We start from the raw sequence: 16,740 nt of genomic DNA, 5'->3' as shown, positions 1-16,740 counted from the left end.
GGGGATATGATAATTGACTGCCCTGCCCTCAAATATTGTAGATCCCACAGCTACATGATGGTGGCGCCCAGGCCCCTCAGCCTTGTCAGTGTCCTCAGCACCCCAACCTCCCAGGGCTGGCCCAAAGCGCAGGCAAGCCTTGGATGGTGGCTGCCCAGCCATCCAGGGCCACCTAAGGCTCAGGTAACCAGAGCCAGCTGGGGCTTGCTCTGCTGGCAGTGGTAGCAACAGAGGTGTGATGGGGCGTCACCTTCCCCTAATCACCAGGTTGCCTCCCGCCCCTGAGGGCTCCCTGTGAGAGGGGGCAGACTGGGCTAAGGGATGCCCCTCCCCCTCTAGTGCATGAATTTTCACGCATCTGGCCTCTAGTATAGAAAATAGTTGCTGTTATTTTTGGTGAAGAAAATCAACTTTGTATAGTTTATTTCAATGTAAATAAAATGTGATTTTTAAAAATTGGTTACTGCTTTGATAATAGGGGCTAAATCAGGACTCTCTATATCCCATTAACATATAAGGATTGGCATGAATGATTAAGGCACTTAGTAAGATCTTTCTCATTAATTAGCTTTGTAAAGGGAAACATCATATACACATTTTATTGTTAAGGGAAAATTTTTAATTACACAATTGTTAAAATTCAAATTTAATAAACAAACTATATGACATTGAAATGATTTATTCCAAGTTGAAATGCAAGTAGTATACAAATTGTGAGTATTATACTATAATAATTTGGATTTTTATTTTTTAATTTTAGAGATCGAGGAGCATATGTTACTTATATACAGCCAGAATTTCTGTTTGAACCAGAAGATTACAAGAAGTGGGTTGAAATGAGAGTAAGTGATTATAATTTCTTGGAACAACTGCTCAGATATTGAATTTTGCTTGAAAGTTTCATTTCAGAATCCTTGAATTTTTATTTATTAAATATCCTAAGGATTATTGTGCCTCTGTGGGTGACATATACTAATATATATATATATATATCCTGTTTCCCTGAAAATAAGACAGTGTCTTATATTAATTTTTTCTCCCAAAGTTGCGCTAGGTCTTATTTTCAGGGGATGTCTTATCTTTCCATGTTCTAGGTCTTATTTTCGGAGGATGTCTTATTTTCGGGTAACACAGGGTATATATATATATATATATATATATGTATATTGTACTTGTCTAAAAATCTCTGTAGAGCCTTGGCATAAATGAGCACATGGTTTTCTTAAATCTATAAATAATTGCTTCTTTTAAGGGATTTAGAAATGAAGAATGGAGTGTGCTTATGTAAATTTTTTCTTAAAATGAATTTTTAGATTACATATCTTCCAAAAAAAAAAATACTGGTTTAACTTCTCCACCACTTGTCACTTCCCTTTTTCAATTTTACAGGAGGATAGGGTGAATTTAAATAAGATATGCATAGTTTTTTTGAATTATGCAATTCATTTTATGGAAATCTATTGAGAAGGGGTATTGTTCTGAGATGTCTGCAGGCTTTGAGGCAACTCTAGTCATGATACTGTTACTATAGTTACCACATGACATTAGTAGTAGAGCCAGGGGCCTTTTCTTTGCCACTCTCCTGAGTCTCTGTGGCTTAATTTAAAGAGTGTGGCTCCTACGGGTTCTGAGTTCAGAATAACTTTGCATTTCATTTTGCTATTTTTGCCCTAGATCTAGCCGAGGTGTTTTTCCTGGGGTCATGTCTTGCTCAGCGAAGAAAGAGCTTCACTGAATGAATACTAGTAAATCTATAGCCTCAATAAAGGGCTATGTGTTCCAGAAAGTTACCTGTGTTGATTGTTTCTATGACTGGTACAAGGGGAATTATAAAAGATTTTTTTTAAATGTATTTTTATTGATTTCAGAGAGGAAGGGAGAGGCAGAGAGAGAGATAGAAACATCAATGATAAGAGAGAATCATTGATTGGCTGCCTCCTGCATGCTCTCTACTGTGGATCGAGCCTGTAACCTGGGTATGTGTCCTTGACTGGAATCAAACCTGGAACCCTTCTGTCTGTAGGCCGATGCTCTATCCACTAGCAAAACCAGCTAGGACAAGAGATCTTGATTAATCTATGAAAGGGACATGTAAAGGTTTTATTAAAAGAAAAAATATATATGCTCAGTAGTTAAAATTTTGAACTTACAGTTGCCTTGCATTTCAATTAATGTTGTGATGATTTTTTTTAAAGTCTAAATCCTCATTAACATGTTCCTCTTTGCCTAAGGAAAAGCCAGAAAGTTCTTCTTTACGTAAGGAAAAGCCAGAAAGTTTCTCTTTACCTAAGGAAAAGCCAGAATGTTCCTTTTTACATAAGGAAAAGCCAGAATGTTCCTCTTTACCTAAGGAAAAGCGACATATTATTTTAGATATGACTGAGTTTGAAGCCTGGAGTCAACGGGCATGGACAGATGTACTCCTTCAGATATACAAGGTATCATTTCTCTTCCTGTTCATTGCAAGAGTTTTTTTGGCTAAATTTACATAGATATTAATTCAACCACTATTATGTATTAGTTCAGGTTTAGGCAATATTGCTGTAAAAGAGTTAATATCCTAGTGGCTCAAATAAGATGTATTTTTTATTTGTCTTTCTCATGGAACTGTGGATAAGTGGGGTGTCTCTTCTATCCTCAGTACTGGGCTTTTAACCTGGGTCAATTTCTCAGAATAAGGAAGAACAGATAAAGGAATAGAAGACAAGTAAATTCCTTTTAAGGATATTTTCTGGAAAATGCATCATTTCCCTTTCACATTCATTGGGATGAATTTAGTCATGTGAAAGCATCTAGCTTTAAGGGAAGTTGAGAATTATAGTCTCTAAAATTGATAGCTACAGGCATTTTCCAATATTAAAATTAAGGATTAAACAGTAGATATTGGTGAAAATTATGGTCTCCACCCATAATGCATAATATTCTCTTGTATAGTTATTATGAGGACATGACTAGGAATCATATAATTGTAGGCAAGATCAGGTGTTGATGATATTTTCCAATTAACTTCATGCATGTGTAGGTAAATTAACATATGGATCGTGCCTTCATATCTTTATTGCTTTAACAGCACTGGTTTCAGTCCTGGAATCATTTCCTAGTGTCCCAAGGAAATATGGCACTTTACATTTTGCTCACTAAAGCCAGTGGAGGCTTCTGTTCTATCCTCACTCATGAATAGGATGAGCTATAGGACAGGGAGTTAAAACAAAAAAGTTAAGTTAAATAAAACCAGCCATTAGTCACTCAAAGGAAAGGACAGAATTAAAAGCTAAATGGCATTATATGTCCCAAATTGCTTTTTAAAATGTAATCTTGTTTAATCTTCACAACCAACAAACCCCGGTTTAGAGAAGAGGAAACTAGGGTTTATAGGTATACCTACTTCCTTCCAAGATCTGCTTTTGGCCGCATAAAGCCATCTGATATAAGAAAAGTTTATTTATTCCTTGCTCTCTGCTGGGGCCCAGGCAGTTCTCTGCTGCTCTCTGGCAGTCTAAAACCTTCATGGCAGCCAGTTACCTAGGACTACCTTCTGGAAAGTTCCTTCTGTGACATACTCCCACTTACTCCTCTTTTCTTCTTTTCAACTCAACCTGCCCTGTCTTCCTTGTTGGATGTCAAGAGAAGAAATCCTTTTTTTTCTTCATTAATTCTGAGAAGAATGTATTAGGATGTTTGTGACTCTCAGCCAAACTTATAATTGGGAAAAAACATTTTCTTCTTTAATTAACTCCAGTGTGCACGATCTGTCATTTTGCCCAGTGATAAAGAGGAGCAACTCCAAAACAGAAGATTAGCACATGCTCTAATTTAGGGACAAACTAGTCCTAATCTTGCTTTATGAACTTGATTCACACATTTATTATTTATTCATTTATGCAGCATTCATATATATGCTTAGTTCATTTAATCTGTCGTCCCCATCTATGAATCTATGCATTTAGAAACCAAATTTCACTTGTAAACTTAATAGTGTGTCACTTACATAGTAGATGCTCAGCAAATATTTGTTCAATGAATTTATTCAACCACTATTATGTTTCAGGCTCTATGGGGATAAGAGTAAACATGATATATTCTATTCAGGGGTCCTCAAACTTTTTAAAGTGGGGGACAGATCACGGTCCCTCAGAGAGCTGGAGGGCCGGACTATATGAACTACTAATTCCTACTGTAACACCTCGGCTGCGCTCACTGCCCAAAAAACCTGGCAGGCCGGATCAGACTCCTCTGCGGGCCGCATGTGGCCCGCGGGCCGTAGTTTGAAGACCCCTGTTCTATATCCTCAATAATTTTGTGTCTTGGAATATATTAGCAAGTAAGTATATATAATTACAAGGAAGCATGATAAATGCTATGACAAGGCAAGCCCAAATAACTAAGGATGAGTGCCCATAGAGAGGATCCTAACTTTCCTGGTTTGGGGAAAATTTCCAGGAAGAAGATCAATTTAAACTGAGTCCTGAGAAATGTGCCCTAGCTGGTCGCTCAATGGTTAGAGTACTGGCCTATGGACTGAAGGGTCTCAAGTTCAATTCCAGTCAAGGGCATGCACCTCAGTTGCAGGCTTGATTCCCAGCCCCAAGTAGGGGCATGTGCAGGAGGCAATCAATTGATATGTATCTGTCCCCCTCCCTTCCACTCTCTCAAAAAAAAAAAGAAAGAAAAAAAGAAAGAAATCAATGGGAAAATGCCCTCTGGTGAGGATTAACAATAAATAAATAGGTAGATAGGTAGGTAGGTATGTAGGGAGGGAGGTAGGTAGGTAGATAGATAGATAGATAGATAGATAAATAAATAAATAAAATAAACTGAGTCCTGAGAAATGATAGGTGTTTGCCAGGCAAGGTGGAGCATAGTTGAGAAAGAGAGTACAGTTTGTGTAAAGGAAGCAGTAGATGAGTTTTATTGGAGGAAAGTGATGAGGGGGTGGGGGCTCGGGGCAGCAGATAGCATTTTTCAAGACAAGGAAAATTCATTGTGGAAATGCCTGAGGTTAGATGGAACATGGTACATTTTGAGGAATAAACACATTATTTGGGGCAGGGGGCGGGGGATGGTGGGTGGGAAAGAGCAGTGGACTGTGATCTCAAACAAAAATTGGATGACTTCATAAGCCAAACTAAGGGATCCGGACTTCATAGACTTTAGCATGAGATCAGTACAGAGATATATTGTAGAAGGGTTGTAAACATAAGCTTGACATAATCAGGTATGCATTTTACAGAAATCACTGTGGTACATTATAGAAACTGGGAATGCATTTTAATGTGTGGTGCTAGGAATGCTGGTGGTAGTAGGAAAGATGAGGAATGGATAGCATTCATAAATAATGAGTAGAACTCAGGCTTGGTGAATGACTTGGTCTTGGCAGGGGAGAGGGTAAAAGAGACAGAGAGGTAAAAGATGATAGTGGGCTTCTTGTTGGGTGACTGAGTAAAATTTGATCCCAGTCATTGAAATAGAAGATAAGGGATAATAGCATTTTTTATTGGGAGTGGAACTGAGTAAGAGAACATGATAAATTAATTTTAGTTTTACTATGTTACAGTGCCTGGTATGATTACTGGTGAGTATATCCTTGAGTCAGGAAAGGGACCTGGCTGGCAACACACATTTGGAATTCTTTACTGATGCCATGATAAAGTCATAGGTGGATAAGATTGCCCAGTTAGATGATCTACAGAGCTGTGGCTTCATGTATTGTGGCTAAAGTGTTGGTAGCTCTAGGTGGTCCATTAAATCAGAAATGGATTGGCAATTTCACTTGAAAAAGCAAGCAATGTTATTGAAATGAATTCACAAACTAGAAATAAAAGATTGTGGTTTTCACACAAATCCCTTTGGGTTCTTGTTGTTGAATTCTCAGAGGTCATGCATGCAATCTAAGACTGCCTTTGTCAGTTCTTTTTGGCTAATTGTTTAGATAACAGAATATAGCTTGTCTCATTCAATTTAATTTTGTGTCATTAGGTTATTTTTGCTTGTTAAATCTGCACCGTTAATTGTTGCTCTTTCCTTGCATTATATTCCCAATTCACAAAAATGTTCACAAAAATGGCTAAAAAGTGGGTCATTGAAACATGAGTGGTGAAAGACAGTAACAGAAACACTCAAACTCAGAATGCTGTTCTAAGTGTAAATTATAAATAGGGATCTTATGTGGATATAAAGGATGAATCTGTATATACTGAAGGAAGTGAATGTGATGTTTTTACAGAAGAACCTGAAAAAGAAAAAGATGATAATAAATATCTGAGTAATTTTAATTAACTGTTTATTCATTTGTTCCCAGTATTCTGTCTACCAAAAAGTTTTTTTTGTGTGTGTGTGGTTTTTTTTTAGAACAGTGGCACAATTATGTCAAATATTTTGAAATTTTTAAACAAAGAGCAGTGATCTTTCTGGTTAATTAAACACATTTTCCCAGAACCACTTCAGTTCTCTCTATAATAAAATTGGAGTATTTGTTGCTAAAGGTCAGCGAAACATCAGTTCTAACTATTCATTATTCAGAATTGCATGCCCATGAAGAAAACAAACTAAAATGGTACAAGGGATCATATTTCTGAGGAATATTTAAAAGCAATAAAATATGATTGGAGTGAAGCAGAATTGGTGAAATTCTTTAATTAAATGGCTTTGCAGTATGTCCCATAATGTCAGTGACATCAGTGTAGAAACACAATTATTCTCATAGATTATAACAAATATTGCATGTTTTGATTGGATATAACCATGCATAGGGAACATATGAAAAACTCTTTGTGTGTGTGTGATAAATATGAGCAAAGTATATGATGACATTTTATTCTTTTTATTAATGGTGGTCTACATGGTTTCCTAATGCACATTTGGTGGTTTTTAGGGAATAAAATAGGGAGAAAAAAAATATAGAGTGAAAAAATCACATAGGTAAAAAAACAACATTGAATAAACCAAATATTTAAATAGGAAAAAGAAGATAATCCTACAAATGAGCTTCAAATAGGCAAAAAGATCACAGTGACATTTTATATTATGAACAAGGAGGAAAGAGCATTTGAGGAATGACATGGTTAACAGTATCAGGTGAAATTGAGAGGTTGCTTGAGATGATAATGATGAGTCAGGGAAGGTCACTAGGTGGTCCTTGGTTTAATAAGCTAAAGGAATGAAAGAAAGTAGTGACCTGTAATCCAACTGGTGATCTCTTGGTTCGTGGAAGGATGCCTAGTGAGTATGTTTTGATATTGCTGGAAAAGAACTGGTCAGGAGGGAGAAATTAAAGATCCAAAAGGTAAAAAAGACAACGGATGCAGTACTATTCCTAAGAAGATGAGAAGGCCTGGCATCTAGTATAAGAGAAGGGATAAAGGGTTGCTCAGCCATTGCAGTTAGAGGGAAGGAAGAAAAGTGAGTGCAGATACAAGAGCTATTGGCTATGAGGCAGGACACTGCAGTGTTCTCATTAAGATATCATCACTTTGCTCTTTGAAGTTCTGAGAAAAACTATCAGATAGGCTGAAAAGAAGGGAGGGTTGGTAAACATGGCTAAGAAGCCAGGAGCCACCTTAGCTGGTTTGGCTCAGTGGATAGATTGTCAGCCAATGGATTGAAGGGTCATGGGTTCATTTCCTTGGTTGCCCCGGTTGGGGCGCATGCAGGAGGCAACCAGTCCATTTGCCTCTCACATTAATGTTTCTCTCTATCTGTGTCACCACCCCTCCCTTCTACTCTATCTAAAAATAAATGGCAAAAAAATCTCAGGTGAGGATTAACAAAAGAAAAAAAAGAAGCCAGGAGCCATGAATAGTGGGAATGAGAAGACAAGGGAAAACAGAATTCTGGGCCAGCAAACTTCATCTTTAAACTAGAGGCCCAGTGTGTGATTGAAATAGTGGAGGCACCCTGCCTCACACCACTGTGAGGAGGCGCCCAACTGTTCACCCTCACGCGCCTTGCTGCATATACAGCCTTCTGCTGATCAATCATTATGGCATGACAGCATGATGAACATTAGCATATTAGTTCTTTATTGTATAGGATTAGGAACAAGTACCTCTCAGGTTTCCTGGAAACCCTGGCAATGATTCCCATGGATGATATGTGCAGTGCTTTAGGACTATAATCAGATTTTTGTTGCTGTTGTTTTAAACATTTTTATATTTTTCAATTACAGCTTACATTTAATATTATTTTGTATTAGTTTCAGGGGTGTCACATAGTTGTTAGACAATCATATACTTTGCAAAGTGTTCTCCTTGATATTTCTAGTACTCACCTGGCACCATACATAGTATTATAATATTATTGACTATATTTCCTATGCTATACTTTATATCACCCTGACTATTTTGTAATTACCAATATGTACTTCTCAATCCCTTCACCTTTTTACCCAGTCCCCCAATGCTCTCCCCTCTGACAGCCATCAGTCTGCTCTCTGTATCTATGAATCTCTTTTGTTTGTTCACTTATTTTATTCTTTAGGTTCCACATATAAAGGATATCATATGGTATTTGTCTTTGACTGACTTATTTCACTTAGCTTAATACCCTCTAGATACATACTAGTAAATGCTGTTGCAAATGGTAACGTGAAAGGTGAACATGGTGATATGTGGGCAGGCTAAATAGCTATCTCAGACATTGATTAAAGAAAATTGAATTTATTTAAGGAAAGGAGTTGGGGGGATGAGATATCCAAAGGGAAGGACTTCACAGCACGGAGCCAAGGGGACATTGGGTCAATGATGGTAGCCAAAATATACTTAGGACAATTAAACAAGGAAGGGCATAGAAGAAGCAACAAGAAAGCCTAGGCTGGGCTGTTTTGGCTCACTGAGAAGTCAGAGAAAAGGGGCCTTGGAGACAGGTTCAGGGGTAAGCCCAAGACAAGCTTCCACTGTCCATTTCTCCCCTAGTTGCAAGTCTCATAGGGTCCCTTAGAGGTTGGGGGATACATGCAAGTGGGATAATGGCATGGGCATGCTCTTGGAGGGCGAATATACACTGGGTCCTTTGTCCTAAGCATATTATCTTTCTTGCAGGTGGAAATATTCGGGGAGGTCTTAGGGAGAACTCCCAGGGGAGGGTCCAATAGAATATTCATCAACTTTTCAGGTGTGCTCTTTCAGGGTCATGGTCTCCACTGATTGATTAGTGCCAGGGCAGGGGGTCATTAGTCAATGTAGCTGGTTCTGAGGCAGCTACCTCACTTGTCTAGTTTTGCTGATTTTCTGGGCCTGGAGCTGGAATATAACTGAGGCCTAGATGTTATCTTTAAGGAGGAAAAGGTCAGGGGGTCTAAACCACATGACCAGTGATATGCTAGGGGAGGAAAGGTTACCCTGGGGGCCAGGTTCTTATTTTCTCTGTTTTTCCCTTTACTAGGCATCTGGGGCTTTCTGCCCTAGTGAGTTCCTATACCTAGCCCATCATCCTTGCTCTGGGAGGTCTAACATTCTGGGGATCTAACAGTACGATTTCATTCTTCTTTATGGCCAAGAAGTATTTTATTGTAATTATGTACCACAGCTTTTTTATCTATTTGTCTATGATGGGCATTCAGATTGATGTTATATCTTTTACTATCAGAAAACTCCCCTGTGGCCTTATTCTCTTCCTGGAGCTTTCTCTCTACCTCTTATTTTAACTGAAGCTTGTATCTTCACCCCAAAATCAGATTCCTTGTGGTCCTCTTTATATATATATATATATATATATATATATATATATATATATATATATATATATATATATTTTAATTTTATTTATTTTTTATTGATTTTCCACAGAGAAGAAGGGAGAGGGATAGAGAGCTAAAAATGTCAATGAGAGAGAAATATCTACCAGCTGCCTCCTGCACACATCCTACTGGGGATGTGTCTGAAACCAGTGTACATGCCCTTGACCAGAATTGAACCTGGGACCTTTCAGTCCATAGACAGACACTCTATCCACTGAGCCAAACCGGTTTTGGCATCCTTGTGGTCCTCTTTAATAGGGGCTGTTGATGAATATGCGTGAATGTTTCTTTTCAGTTTTTTTGTTTCTTTTTTCTTTCTTTTTTTCCCCTATAATTCTTACCCTGTGGAATTAAATTAGATTCTCTTTACAAAAAATTGGTATTGTTGATAATATTTAGACATAAATGACTGTAAGAAGTTTTGTTATGGTGATAAATATTTATGGTATATTTGAACAATGTTTATTATATCCTTCTACTTAATCTGATCAATGGGAATGTAAACTTCTAAAAATTAAATCTAGTCTGAGTTTTGCTGATTACTACTTAAATTAATTATGTTTTCTATGCCAATTGGAAAAGTACACTGAGTGGTCAGATTATTATGATCTCTGAATGCATAGTAATCTGGTCACTCAGTGTATATCCTATATAAAAAAAGGCTAATATGCAAATTGTTCACTCAACTAGGAGTTTGAGCAGCAGGTAGGCTGGCCAACCGCCCATGCATGAATTCATGCACCAGGCCTCTAATATACTCTAATATATATATTATTTATTATTTTGCATTCAGAGATCAATAATATCCAGATTATTTTGCATTCAGAGATCAATAATCTGGCCACTCAGTGTAAATTAAAATAATCCATAACTTAAAAAAATTTGTCATTGAAAATGAATAAGCCAAATATAATAGCAAAATTAATATGGAACTGGTAGTAATATGATAATGACTGGATAACACTCACTATATGTAGTTTTATACTATGATATTATGATTTATAATAATAAATATATATTTGTTGTTCATTCTCATTTCTGGTACAGAGCTTTTTTAAAAAATATATTTTTATTGATTTCAGAGAGGAAGGGAGAGGGAGAGAGAGATAGAAACATCAATGATGAGAATCATTGATTGGTTGCCTCCTTAATGCTCCCTACTGGGCTTGAGCCCCCAACCCAGGCATGTGCCCTTGACCAGAATTGAACCATTGAACCAGCAACCCTTCAGGCCACAGGCCAAAGCTCTATCCACTGAACCAAACTGGCTGGGGCCTTGCACAGAGCTTCTTAAACCATTTGGAATTTCTAAGTGGTAAGAGTGAAAATAATGTGTTTTTTGTTATGTTAATTAGGTGACTTTTTTTTTTTTTTTTAAAGGACCTTAGTATAGGGGCTGATTATCAGAGGAGTCAACCATGTGATTAGAGGGTTAGAACTTTATGTTTTATCCCAGACCTGGAATGGCAGAGGGCTAATGGAAACCAACAAGAGGTCATCAAAACTTTTGATTTATAGCTAGTTGGTCAAAAGTATAGGTAACATGCTGAATTTGAGACTGGTGTCTGAATTTAGTTGCCAAGGAGGGGGTTGTTGGAACCTCCAATGGATAGTTGGTGGGTTAGAGAGCATTCTGCCCACCTAGGCTTTTGATTGGTATCTGAAATAGTAGTCTTGTATGGCTGAACCTTCAACCTGTGGAATCTGATACCATCTCTGGCTGTATAGTGTCAGAATTGAGTTAAATTGTTGGAGGTTCTGCTGGTGTTTGATAATTGGTTGTGTGTGGATGGGGATTCTACCCTTCACCTTCCACACAGACACTGGAAAATTGGTGACCAGACTCCTTACATAATATGCTGCTTCTTGTAAAGTACATAGCATGGTACCTTATAGACTAGATGTTATAAAGGCAAAAAGTTGGGAATTTAAAATGGGCATTAGAAGTTATCTTAACTATTCTTTCACTCTTGAGTGAATGTAGCTAAACAGAAAATATTGATGGCCTTTATTTTTCTGTCATTCTTTTATCTACTCTTCAGATTTTTATTTTGCCATTCAGGTCTAGTATAAGTTTTTTTTCTCTCCCTTTTATTCAATTTTAGGTTCTGATATTATCCCAGATTGGACCACATTCTATAGATGACTTGCCTTTCATATATATGAAGAAGTCACCAAAAGTCAATCCTTGTTTTGTAGAAAGCAATGTATATTCTGATTCTGAAAAAATTCTGCTTAGTTGGTTGAACACAAACTATGAGAATGGCCGACATTTTGTATGGAAACACTGTAAAAAAGGTAAGAATTTTTTTTCTTTAAATAAATCATTATAAGTTGTAGTCTGACATTATAGAAGGAGCTTCAGAATTGGTCTCAAAATTCATAGATTTTATACTTGACTGCAGCATTTGTGCTCTGTTCTGCAAAAATAGTATTCCTTAACATCTTCAAGATTACTTTCCTTACATGTAAAATAGAAATAATAAAAGATGCTTCTCCAATTTATTTTGAAGAATACTTGATAAAAAATATGTACAGATGCTCCAGATATGAAAGATAGCCTTAATATAATTGATGAAATTTTCAGCTCTGTAGAGTATTAAATATAGGTGACACTGTTCAAAGGTTGTATATAATTAGTTGAGATCAAGTGAAATTGATTAGACAATAACTCACATTTTGTTGTGACAGTCACGTTGGGAATCACTAAGTGCAATTAATGTTTCATGAATTTAGGAGGAAGGGTGGGTCATATAGGGTGGGGCAAAAGTAAGTTTATAGTTGTGAGTACTCAAAACACAGAGTTTCTTCTTGTATTGCAGGTATTATTTTCTATATGAACAACTGTAAATCTACTCTTGCCTCACCCCATATACTGAGAAAAGAGTTGTGTTTATAGACAGACCTGTTCCAGTGTTCAGGCAGGCTCTTCCATTAGAAGGAATGAAGCTCTATTAAGTTTCTACTTCAAGAGCATTAAACTCTTTGAAAAAGATTCAATTTGTTAGTATAACTGTGATTTTTTTAAAAATTATCACTGGAGGCTCGGTTCATGAAAATTCATGCACTGGAGGGGGGGGGGTGTCCCTTAGCCTGGCCTGCCCCCTCTCACAGTCCAGGAGCCCTCAGGGGCAGGAGGCGACCCAGTTATCAGGGGAAGGCCCTGGGTGGCTGGGCAGCTGCCATCCAAGGCTTGCCTGGGCCTTGGGCCAGCCTGGGAATGGACCTGGACTTGCTGTGTGCCTGCCACCCCAGCGGGGCTGAGAGGACTGGGCACTGCCATCTTGTGGCTGTGGGCACTGCCATCTTTAAGGGTGTGGCAGTCAATTAGCATATTTATTCCCTCCTTATTGGCTGTGGGTGCCACCATCTTTGAGGACAGGACAGTCAATTAGCATATTCTCTCCTTATTAGCTGTGGGTACTGCCATCTTTGAGGATGGGGCAGTCAATTAGGATATTCCCTCCTTATTAGCTGTGGGCGTTGCCATCTTTGCAATGGTTTGAGGGTCAATTAGCATATTCCCTTTTTATTAGATAGGATGAGCATTGATTGATTGAGGAGGACAGTATTCATGTTGTTTGTTTCTTTCACTTCAATTCAGCACCCCTGTTCCAAGCACGTACAACCCAGCTATATTGAGAATGGATTGCATTTTAACATACAAGAAATAAGTTTATATTTTATACTGAACCCTTGGAGTTTAATCTAAACTTTAGAAGTAAGAAAAAGTTAAGAGTATGATTTAAAATGAGACTTTGAATTATAGTTGCTCTGAACTTAAAACCATTAGTGAAGCAAACATGTGACATTAAGTTTGAAAGAGATATATTGATATATTGTTATTAGAGAATAGTAAGTATAGAATATTGTATTACCTTCTAATTAAGGTGCTGATAACATCAAACAGTTTGACTTGAAACTATAATTTAATAAGATTCATATCTTATAAAAATGTATTTGGCTCATTAAAAACTATAAGAAAGAGGATGCATCATCTACTGCTCGGCACTTAGGCTGTTTCCTTGGCTATTGTAAATAATGCTGCAATGATCACAGGGGTGCATATATGTCTTTGAGTCAGTGTTTCAGGTTCCTAAGGACATATTCCCAGAATATCAATGGGTCAGGTCATAAACCAGTGCCATTTTAAAATTTTTGAGGCATCTCCATACTGTTTTTCATAATAGCTGCACCAATATACAATCCTACAAACAGTACACATGTGAAGGATTCTCTTTTTTCCACATCCTCACCAGCACTAATTGTTGACTTTTTTATGATAACCATTCTCAGGTGTTATCACATTGTGGTTTTGATTTGCAGTTTCCTGATGATTAATGATGTTGGGTATCTTTTCATATGTCTGTTGGCCATTTGTATATCTTCTTTGGAGAAGTATCTATTCAGGTCCTTTGTACATTTTTAAATTGGATTGTTTGGTTTGTTTGATGTTGAGTTGTATGAGTTCCTTATATGTTTTAGATATTATTGTGTTATTGGATATCATTTGTGAATATCTTCCATTCAGTAGGGTTTTTTTGTTAGTTTATTTTCATTTTGCTGATGGTTTCCTTTGCTGTGCAGAAACTTTTTAGTTTTTTTGTAGTTCCATTTGCTTATTTGTTTTCTCTTAGCCAAGGAGACATATTGAAGAAGATATTGCTAAGACTGGTGTCAAAGTGTTTACTGACTGTTTCATTTGGGAATTTTATAGTTTTCATGTGTTATATTTAAGTTTTTAATTCATTTGCAGTTTATTGTCCATGGCATAAAAAACGGTTCAGTTTGATTTTTATGAATGTATCTGTCCAATTTTCCCACCACTATTCATTGAAGAAACTGTCAATTCTCCACTGTTTATTCTTGCCTCTTTTGTTGATTATTAATTGACCACATGAACAACACTTTATTTCTGGATTCTATTCTGTTCCATTGATCTGTATGTCTGTTTTTGTGCCTGTATCATACTGTTTTGATTATTGTTGCCTTGTAGTATAATTTGAAATCAGGCAGCATGATACCTCCAGTTTTATCCTTTATTCTCAAGATTACTGTGGCTTTTTTGGGTCTTTTGTAGTTCCATATAAATTTTAGGGTTTTGTTCCAGTTCTGTGAAGAATTCCATTGGAATTTTGATAGAGAATGCATTGAATTATTTATTGCTTTGGGTAGTATGGACATTTTAATTAGTCCTTCTAATCAATAAACATGCGATATTCTTCTATTTATTTGTATCCTCTTCAACTTCTTTCTTCAGTGTCATAATTTTATTTTTTTTAATATTTTTTAATATGCCAAAACTGGTTTGGCTCAGTGGATAGAGTGTCAGCCTGCGGACTGAAAGGCCCTGGTTTGATTCCGGTCAAGGGCATGTACCTTGGTTGAGGGCACATCCCCAGTAGGGGGTGTGCAAGAGGCAGCTGATCGAGGATTCTCTATCATCGATGTTTCTAACTCTCTATCCTTCTCACTTCCTCTCTGTAAAAAAAATCAATAAAATATATTTTAAAAATAAATAAATAAAATATTTTAAATAATATATTTTATTGATTTTTCACAGAGAGGAAGAGAGAGGAATAGTTAGAAATATCAATGAGAGAGAATCATTGATCAGCTGCCTCTTGCACACCCCCTACTGGGGATATGCCCACAACCAAGGTACATGCCCTTGACCTGAATCGAACCTGGGACCTTTCAGTCCTTAAGCCTACGCTCTATCCACTGAGCCAAACCGGTTTTGGCAAGTGTCATAATTCACCTTTTTGGTTAAATTTATTCCTAGGTACTTTTTTTTTGATGTAGTCATAAATGGGACTCTTTTCTTTATGATTCCTTTTCCCACTTCACTTTATTTGAGAAACTTTCCAATAACCCCTTTAAAATAGCATATATTTCACTCTTCTCTTTCTTGTTCTTTTTTTCTCAATATCACTTTCTAATAATAATATATATAGTCTGTCTCTTCCAGTAGAATGTGAGTTTCTGACCAGGAACAATGTTGTCTGCTTTATTGTTCACTGCTGTATTCTCAGGATCTAGAACAGTGCCTCAAAAGTAATAGATACCAAATATTGCCTGAGTGAATGAATGAATAAAGAAATATTCAGGTTATACATACATATATATATATATATATATATATATATATATATATATATATATATATCCTTTTCCAGATAATTGAACATGTATTTGTACCTTCTGGTACAAGTATGGGAATCAGGTTGAGTGGTTGAGGTGGGAGGGAGGCACTTTTCATCTTTAGTATGTACCTGAGTACAGGTTTTCATGGTTGGTAACTGTGGAGGTCCCTGAGGAGAAGCTCTGTGAAATATTTCATTTAAGTTAACTTGGACTGAGAAAAAGTCATACTCATTACCCAGATTTTAACTTCTTAACCTTGGCACTTGTTCTACTTCATTGGTAAGGTCTGACAGTGCTTACAACTTGGTGCAGTGGTATTATGGGTAGATGGATAGGGTTGTACTCCAAACTGTTAAATTGAGAAACTCTGAGTATGAGTCCTAGTAATCTGTATTTTATTTGATTCTGATGCATACATATGAAACAAACTATAGTATCACAAAAAGGGGCTTTTACTAGTGCTTTAAAGTTGTTCACAGAATTTATTTTTCACCAACTACATTTCCCCCAAAAAATCCCCCCTTTAAACAATAATTCCTTTGAAAGAATAATGGCTGAGAATTTCCCCCAATTAATGTCAGACATCAAACCACAGATCCAGGAAGTTTAGAGAATACCAAGCAGGAAAAAATATCAGAAAAACTTTATACCTAGGCATATTACATTCAAACTACAGAAAATCTAAGATAAAGAAAAAATATTTTTAAAAAAGCCAAAGATAACTATTACTAGTATATCCAATTTCTCAGCAAATATGCAATGAGGAGGAGAGTGGAGTGAAAAACACAAACACCTGGAATTCTGTACCCTGTGAAATTATCTCTCAATGGTGAATGAGACAATATTGCAGAGAATAGACA

The 16,740-nt window shown here is 36.8% G+C and overlaps 1 protein-coding gene across 1 annotated transcript in view; it reads left to right on the top strand.

Moving 5' to 3' along the window:
- The window catches only part of CFAP47 (cilia and flagella associated protein 47), a gene marked incomplete at both ends in the record, with an annotated part of 384,890 nt that overhangs the window by 161,293 nt on the left and 206,857 nt on the right, over positions 1-16,740 (top strand). The window contains 3 exons of the mRNA XM_084869970.1: positions 761-842; positions 2,232-2,438; positions 11,839-12,031. Of these exons, the coding sequence (XP_084726096.1) occupies positions 761-842; positions 2,232-2,438; positions 11,839-12,031 (482 nt within the window). The remainder of the gene's footprint in view (positions 1-760; positions 843-2,231; positions 2,439-11,838; positions 12,032-16,740) is intronic.

The sequence above is a fragment of the Pipistrellus hanaki genome (genome assembly GCF_964339955.1).
Source record: "Pipistrellus hanaki genome assembly, chromosome: X".
NCBI classification, from domain to species: Eukaryota; Metazoa; Chordata; class Mammalia; order Chiroptera; family Vespertilionidae; genus Pipistrellus; species Pipistrellus hanaki.
Note: the sequence above shows the minus strand (reverse complement) of the source record. Positions and strands in the feature narration are given on the sequence as shown.